Below are 9,041 nucleotides of genomic sequence, written 5' to 3'. Positions count from 1 at the left end.
TTAAAAAAAATTTTTACTCAAATATTTATACTTATTATATGTTCTTAATATTGTATATCTACTCCTATTTCTTAGAAGTTTATCTACACAAGTGCTTGCACATAATTTATCAAATGTGGAGAAACGGGAGTGAATAAATTATTAACTCCTTCTTCCTATTCATTAATTTAGAGTTTGTTTTTTATGCTTAGAAAAGTAGCCACTGCCTTGGTCTCTTGAAGCTTCAGGTGGCTCACTCGTGCCACATTTTCAGAGCAATTATGTTTACTTTAATGTGAAATAGTCAATTCCAGGTTTTGCAAAGCCTGGAGTTATTCAAAGTCAGAGTTTCTCTCCAGGATTGTCAGTGGCCACAGCAAAACTATGTGTTTGAAATGAAACAGTAGCTGGGTGCTGTGATTTAGCTGTTTCATTTCTTCCAAAGTGGGGAAGACTTGGGGTTTGGCTTTGCCTGTTTCTTCCCTGAAGGTGCAGTGTACAAAGGGCTGTGTTGACCTGCTGAAGAAATACCTTGGTCTTGTTCTGTTCCTGCCTCATCCCACAGCATCTTCTGAGCGTGGTGGTCTTGTGTGGAGTTAGAAAGTTCTGAGAAATTGTGTAGGGAGTGGAAAGGAGATGTTTGGGACTATTGCCAGCCCCGGGAGTGTGCTGAGGTAACCTGCTGCCTTGAGAGTGTTTGACAGACAGAAAACCTGGCAAATTATCAATGTGGTGGGAAATAGTTCTTACCTGCTTTTCTTGAGGCACTAGTAAAGTGAGACTGTGCAGTGTTATAAATGGATTTTAGCATATATGATTTCTGGTGGCTTCTATAGTTATGACTTCAATAAACTTGGTTCAAACATGTAAAACATTGACAAGGGTGTTTGCAGAGAACGGAAAAAATAACGGAAGCAACAGGCAGTTTGAGTTTAGCTTTAATAGCCTTGTGTACCAATATTGCCGTGCACAGGACTGATGGTTTGCTCAGCTGCTGTATACGAACCAGTGGCACTCGGTGACCTCTAGCAAGGTGTAAGTAACTGAGGAACTCCATATGTCACAGTTCCATGACCACAAAAAGTTGAGCTGTGGGGGAGGAAAAACAAATTTGAATCAAGATTTATTCCCCCCCACCCCCAAGGAAAATAAAAGGTTGTTAGCTGTCACCTTGAGGGTTGCAAATTTGATCCATAATCCCACTTAAGCCTTTCTAAAAGCTTGCTGTACGGAATATTAGGGTCTGAATATTAACAGTAACAAGGTGAATTTGCTTCTTTCAGGGACCCATTGTAAAAATAGAGTTAATATACATGGATAAAATAAATCTCTAGATTCACAGATATAGAGCTCTAGATAAGAAGTCAGAAGGGCTTGTTAAGCTCCCTTTATTTAGGCTAGGTACTTTACTAGATTGCCCCAGTCAAAGCTTTCCAGCTTTTTTTTTTTTTTTTAGGAGCTCACACTGAAAGGGATTTCATCAGCTTCTATAAATAATCCATGCCAACGCCAAACTATAAGGAAATTATTTTACTAATATCTAACCCAATAGAATCATAGAATTGTTTAGGTTGGAAGGGACCTTTAAGATTATATAGTCCAACTATCAACCTAACTCTGATAAGAACCAAGGCTAAAACATGTCACTAAGCACTATGCCAACCCCTCTTTTAAATATGATGGTGCCTCAACCCCTTCCCTGGGCAGCCCATTCCAATGCTTAATAACCCTTTCAGTGTAACAGTTTTTCCTAATATCCAATCTGAACCTCCCCTCGCACAACTTGAGGCCATTTCCTCTTGTCCTATTGCCTGTGAGTTGGGAGAAGAGACCGACCCCCACCTCTCTACACCCTCCTATCAGGGAGTTGTAGAAAGCGATAAGGTCTCCCCTCAGAGACCTTGTATTTCCTCTGCTGCAAAATACATCAATTAAACCTTGACCTAAACCCGGTAGATACGTGGAATAGTTGACTATGATCCTTCGCAGGCAGCTTACGCACATGTTTTTATGCTTATCTCCAGGCTCTTCTTTATTGAGAAACACATTTCCTTCAGCTGCGCTACACGGATCCTGTTTTCTAAACCACTTTTGTTGTTTTGTTATTTCTCTGAACTTCAGGCCATGTGCATCATTCCTGAAGAATACTCTCCAAAGTTGAAAATTACCCTGCTTCTGGTTATAGTCTCACCCCAGTTATTTCAATTAGCATAATTACTCCCTGAGTCTTCTATACAATACTCTTGGTAATGCACCTGGGAAAGAGACTTGCTTTATCTTGGTTTATAATTGTTTTGCTGTGGCAAAACAGTTTGCACTCCAAATTATTTACTGCTATATTCCTTTCCAGACAGTTGTACCCTGGTTTGTACTCAAACATCAGATTTTTCTGTCCACAGTGTAATATCTTGTCGTTGTCATTACTGCATTTCACATTGTTGATTGCAAACCATGTGCCCAATTGATCAAGACCATTTTTCACTTCTGGCTCCCTTTCCCTTTCCTTCTGACCTGTAAAGGGGATATACATACCTATGTCCATCTTCACCATAAGTTATATTGACTGTTTCTGCTCCCAGTCTTGCCCAGAGAAGAGTGAAAATGGCTTTATTCCAGAGAAATTCAATTGTTTTAGTATTTCTTGGATTAATTTCAACGTCAAGGAATTTTGTGTAAACTTCATCTTGAGAGAGGACTCCACTGTGAATAAAATGAAGACATCAATGCAGTTCAGAGGTTATTGAGCTAAATCACATTCTCCACAAGATTTGGATTTTCCCCTTTCATACAACAGAAAATTGCACTCTTGCTGTTTTTTTGCAACAGCGCAGGTCGCTGGACGAGCGCTCTGGGGTGTTTTGCTCTGAATGGGGAGAGGGTGAGAAACAAGACTGAAAACTTAAAATGCTGATGTGGCAGGAGACCACTGGAAGGCAAGGGTGAGGCTGGGACTGCCTCCAGCACCCAGGTGTGCTGGGTTTTGCAGGTGTCTCTGCAGGGAGAGCTTCAAATGAGGTTATTGGGGAGGGTTTTATAGATGAGCTGGGAACTTTTCAGGGCCTTTGGTCTACGGAGGAAGACCAAAGCCCCACTTTGCAAATTTGATGAGTTCAGGCATAGGATGGCCTTGCATGAGAACATACAGCAAGTCACGGGCAGAGCAGAGAGTCTTGTCAGCATGTGGGGTGACCATGTTGTGACACGTGTGACACCACGCTAGTTACTGTGGGAGCCGTGGTGCTAATGCCTGCAGGGAACGGGTGAGCGCTCTATGAATTATGTGCATTCCAGATGTGTAATTTTTTTTTTAAGAGCAACTCGGAGAAAGACAGCACTTCTCCTGTCAAACTGCATTCCTAATTTATCATAAAGTCACATAATTCATGGAATTGACTGTCCGTGGACACGTGGAAGTGACTTCCATGTCCTTTTTGCAACCATTCATCTGCCCTCATAGGCCTTATCAATGGGTAACTTTTTTTTCATATCTGATGTTAAGCAGAACATCTGCAACACAGAATAAGTGTTTGCACTGCTTAAATATGTGGGAAAAGTGTAGATTAAGGTTAGCAGCATTAAAAGTTATAGGAAATATTAATTTATCTCACCTGGCAACTTCATATTCTTTTCTGTTCCCCTCTTTGTCATGGAAAACCAGGTTTATGTCTCCACTCATTTTCTTTACACCAGACAGTTTGATAATTACTTTTTGCCTCCAAGCTGCGTAAAAAAAAGGAAAATGAAACTAGATTGTCATTGATATGAGAGATCTAAAAATGCCAGTAAATTTTTTTTTTTTTTTTTTTTTTCTTTTTTCCCTAACTGGAATTCATTAATGCTGGCATAGTGAGCAGAAGTGCATGGCTGTAAATCATGTCAAGGCAATCACTTTTCAAACATGAGCAACTGTTACAAACCTCCTCCACTTACTAGCAAAAGGTACATCTGCTGCTGTATTTAAAAAATACTTTTGGTTTACCATCTTCAGTCTGGCTGGGAATCTGTCAGCATAGTGTCCCATCATTGGGCATCCCTCCTTGGGGCATGGGAAACAGTGTCCCTAGGGAAAATAAGAGCACCAGTTAATTTAAAAGGAGTATTTTCTTTTCATCCTATCTCTGATGAAATGAAGGCTCAAGATGCTGTTATGATCTTGCAAATCTGGCAGTGCTCAGTGTTGTCATACTTTACCACCAAAACCTGACAGATAACAGCTCCTGCACCCATGCGTATTGAGCCCGCATGGAATGAGCAGGTTTAATACCTGTGTGCATGATGGTCTGAAACTCTCTAGTCCAAATATTTTTTCAGCTACAGTCTAGGATGAAATATAAGCCAATTTTGCCCTTCCACTGGGAGGGTAATTTCCCTGAATCCACTTTGCAATAGAACTTGGATGGGGGGCGGGGGGAGGAAGAACATGGTTCATAAGTGTGTTTATTTGTGGGACCTATCGTGAGTGCAGAGACCCGCTCGCTCGCCCCTGGGCTGATGATATACTTACTAACTTGAAGGCTTCGTACGTTTCACAGGGATATCCGAGGTATCCGGAGGGATAGAGGATACTTTCAAAATAAAACTCATGGCTGCGTGAGTGATGGCACCCCCCAATGACTGTAGTGTCTGTTGGAACAAAGTTTATGAGCATCCATGAAATAACCTCTTGCACAAGTGTTCCATTTGCCTTGCCATGGAAATAGCTGAGGCACAGGACAGAACAGCAGCCTGGTCTTGTAATAAATAGTCACCTGAATTTACACATTTTTAGGTGCAGTAGAAGTTACTGTTTTGCCTGTTTTATCCAGAGAACTGTATGCTAGTTATCCCAAGATTTCAAGTGAGATGCATTGATCTACTATGGTGTAATAGTCCCTTTTATGAAGGCAGCCCTGTGTATATATATATGTGTATGTATATATGAGATGTCACAGTGAGATGACCTTAATTGCAGTTTTAAAAGTCTTAATAGAGAAAAGAGAATCCACCAGCTTTCTGCCAACCTCCCCAAAGCCTGTGAGGAGAGAGAAATTTCAGGTGGAGAGGTGAGGCATGTGAAATCACCGAGTGCTTTTGCCTGATTCGTGCCTTGTAAGTGCTGGATGCTCTTTGCAGCATCTGCAGGAAACTGAAGGTGGTGGTGTCACGCCACAGGCTTGGTCATGACACTGGTCTGTCTCAGCCTAGAAAACCCCCTGCTGATGTTGTCAGGGTATTAGACTTGCAGAGTCCCTGTTCCCTGTCTTTTTGTGTTCTGCAGGTCCAATTTCAAATTTCAGAAGCAAAGCTTAAGCCTGTGTTTTACTTCCTGTCCCTACAGTGTTCTGATCCAACCTTTATTCTTTATTCTTATTTCCTTTCCTTGCTTATGAGTAAATAGGCAAAAAAACAATTTTGTTTTGTTCTTTTCTCCCAAACAAACAGTTATGTTTGGGAGAAAAAAAAAAATCACAGTTCACATTTCAGGATTGAACAAAAATAGAGTACTAGGCATATTGGGAATGTATGTTTACCTGCAATGACAGCTTCAAAATCACTTTGTTTCATCTCTTTAGTTAAATCGCTGCATCCAGGCATCACAGTTCCTCCGTTTGGGTAAAAGTCAAGGTGACCGCTGGTGTTACGGATTCCAAGCCCTGAGATACAGGTGTGATGATGTCAGTGTCTTGGTGACCTGCCCATCCCTGCAGCTATTTATTTGCATGTGAACACTTACCTACAGCAGGAAAGTGAGGGGCATTGCTGTGAATAACATCAACAAAGTTTGCATCTGAAGGATCCAGTCTCACCTCCGGAGGAGTCCCTTCAAAATAGGGCCCAGCAGGGTCTAAGCCTGAAAACCCCCACATTTATTGGTTGAGGGAGGAAGAGAGAGAAGTGTTGCATGTATTAATATCTCTTTTGCCAACTAACAATATCACATGTTTAGTACTACACAAGCATACTGAATAATAATCATGTGAATTCTAAGCTAAACTGAAAAAATTGTAATAACATGCTTTTGTGAACCTTCCTGCAAACTTATTCCAAAAGAAGAAAAATATTTTCTAAAGCACTATATAATGGCATCGTATTACTACGAAGGAGGCACTTCATTACCTGTGAGTTTATTACTGGCCTGTAAAGCTTTAGGAATAGAAAAAACTAAAGATTCTTGATATGTTGCTTTGTCTTTGTGTAGGGCTTGATCTAACCCAGTGAACAACAGTGATATTACAAGCATTAACTATGTCCTTCCACTAAAGCTAATCAGAGAAAGAAGATGTAATAATTATCCTTGTTTCAGAGAAGCATAAAGTTTGCCTGCTCTCACACAAGGTGACTCCAGCACTAACAATAATTTAATTCCAGTCTACAGACTGGAATTGCAGTGTGTTACAATTTCTTTCCTTTAGGAAAATGCTATGTTAGCTTTAAGTGCTATGTCCCTTGGTGAACAGCCTACCTGTTATCCGCCCGATGCCTTGCATCCTTCTTCCCGCCTCTCCTGCAGTATGTGCTCCCAGACTGTGGCCAATTAAATGAATTTTGCCAAGGAGGTATCTGAAGTTGTTCTGATTATTAAGGTGATGGTGGTGGGAGACAAGAACACAGGCTTTAAATAGCAATCAAAGAGGATGTCTTACATTGTGGGCCTTTGGGAACATCTAGACTGACTTCCTGCATAGCAAGCAGGGTGTAAGTTCCTTGAGTTGATTATTATTTAAATTACACTAAGAGTTGATAGCAAATGATCTAATCTAGAATTTTAGATGCCTAGTGATGATGGATTCTCTGTTGTAGTGTTGGCATGTGGTTATCATAGTCAGTTACTGTTGGTGACAAAATGCAAACCTTCTTTCTCATTTGGATCAACCCCTAATCTCATCTGCCATCAAAATGATCTTACTTTTTATTTATTTACTCAATTATGGAGCCCTTTTATCATATGTCTATTCTCCATATGTCTGCTTAGAATATGTGATGGTGTCACTCAATAATATTTTCACTGACAGGCTTAGGTGGGGTGACACTCATTCTCCTCTTTGCCAAGTGCCACCTGTACAAGACCTGCACTGCTGAGATGTTACACGTGTTTTGAAGGTGGGAATGGAGATTAACCAGTGTGTAGGTTTATGCAGGGGTCACCTTTCTTCCAGGGATTTGGTGGGTTTTTTAGTGTCCAAAGACAACAAGGATTGGTTGCTAATTGTGTGAGGTTTTTACACCAGGCTGTGTTTTGTCATGCGTGTATCAAAATAAAAAAAAATCGGTAGTATTGGCCTGTCTGCCTTTATTGTTAGACAGCAGGTTCCTCTGAATACATTTTACAGTAGTACTTCCATTTACAATGCAACTTAACTTTTCCTAAAATCAGACTCTAAAAGTTTGTAAATTAGGGAAAAGAAAAGAAAGCCTAAGAATCATTTCTGCATTACTATTTTTTTTTTGTGTTCTGTAATGGAAGAAAGAGGCCTAGACTACAAATGGTGCATTTCATTAAATGAAAATCTGAACCCATATTCCAATGACCTGGGATTTGTGCACAAAAAAGAAAGATGTGGAGGCAAACGTGAGGCTAGAGATGAGTTTCATAGGTAGAAGCTGTAGATTTTACCCCAGAAGATTCTGGGGGAGTGTTTGATACTCAGGTGCTTGCAAAGTTGACACTTTGCTTTGTGGGCTCTGAGCTACCTCTTGCAGCCCTGTAAGATGAACACCTCCTGACCAGGATTAAGTCCATGGCCAGGCAGGATTCTGATTTTCAGCAGTTTCAAGTACTCATGAGTCTTTCTGAAGTCAGTGGGAAAAATGCTGATACTTTTAAACTTTGCAAGGGAGCGGTTCTGTGCTATGTGTTTAAATGCGAACACTTGCCTTCAGGAACATGAAGTTCACAACCAGAAGGCAACTGGGCAGTTTATCTTGCCTGTAGACAGCAAATATGGCATTATCAAGTGAGCCAGCTCCTGCTTGTTTCAATGATGCTAAGCTGAGATACTAATTACTTACAGCACACATATAAACAAAAGCTGGCAAAACTTGCCATCGCTGAACTCTTAGGCCTTGCCTCATTTCCATTGAATGCCTTCTTGCCTGTATCATCATATGGAAATGTTGCCACCTACTGGTCTTTAATTAATTGGCACCTCTTTTCTACCGCATTAGCTTAATTTGCGTCTTTTGTGGCTGTCAGAAGTCCTTACAGAGTTGATAATTAGTGTAATTAGCTCTTTCTCAACATTGTTCAGCTCTTCCTGAAGCATTGGCTGACCATACTGGACAAGGTTCAAAATCAAAGCAGCAGCATCATAACCCCACTACATCCACTTAAGAATTGTAGGTGGTAAAGCTGTGGCTTTTACCTGTAAGATTTTTAGGAAATAAGCAATCTCAGCCCCAAGCACACGGATGTTGTTCACTGCACTGACGTAGGTGCCTTTTGCACCGTCTTTCCAATCGACAGCAATGCAGTTGATGTTTTCTACCTCCAGTAACAGCTGATGTGGGAACACATAAAGCACAGTGTTTAAGGAAATAAAGTAACAAGCAGAGATTCAACAAATCAGAATAAACGTGAAAGGGTAATATAACAATGGAATTTCTCATTCTTTACTAAATGGGACTCTTCACTGTAGCCTGTACCACATTGAAACACACATCTTACAAAACAGACTATAACAAGCCATTAATCCTAAAAGTAGAAATTCTGAAAGACTGTAATAAAAATAGTTTATAAGCCATTTTTATACCTATTTGAAATAATTTGGGAAAGCTCACAACTGCACAGTAGCTCTTATGTATAATATATATCTTTCTTTGAGGTATGTTGGTAGTTTAACTGAATACTATAGGAAGTAAATTTATTTACCAAGTGCCATTAAAAGTGAGAAAGGCCTGGCAGACTGGAAAGTTTTGGAGCAGAATTGAAAGTTTCTATTTCAGCAAAGAAAGATAATGCATTGGTCACTTGGTACTGGTCACTGTCTTGCAGAGATCAGTGATTCTTCTACTGGAAGAGTCATATAATCAAAGTCTGCAGCTGTAGCTGTCTGTGACTAAGGCTTAGTTACGGCTTGAGAAAG

The 9,041-nt window shown here is 40.4% G+C and overlaps 1 protein-coding gene across 1 annotated transcript; it reads right to left on the bottom strand.

The window, feature by feature from the left end:
* Positions 1-968: 968 nt before the first annotated feature.
* LOC106889796 (pancreatic lipase-related protein 3-like) lies at positions 969-8,489 on the bottom strand (the record flags this gene model as incomplete). The annotated part of the gene is made up of 9 exons (XM_014945209.1): positions 969-1,068; positions 2,512-2,679; positions 3,588-3,699; positions 3,910-4,039; positions 4,484-4,602; positions 5,490-5,612; positions 5,693-5,809; positions 6,422-6,530; positions 8,322-8,489. Coding segments are annotated over 9 exons (1,110 nt in total), but the record flags the coding sequence as incomplete, so codon positions are not given.
* Positions 8,490-9,041: the final 552 nt, after the last annotated feature.

Source organism: Calidris pugnax, unplaced genomic scaffold, assembly GCF_001431845.1.
Source record: "Calidris pugnax isolate Ruff unplaced genomic scaffold, ASM143184v1 scaffold89, whole genome shotgun sequence".
In the NCBI taxonomy this organism is placed as follows: Eukaryota; Metazoa; Chordata; class Aves; order Charadriiformes; family Scolopacidae; genus Calidris; species Calidris pugnax.
This window is presented reverse-complemented; position numbering and strand designations above follow the sequence as displayed.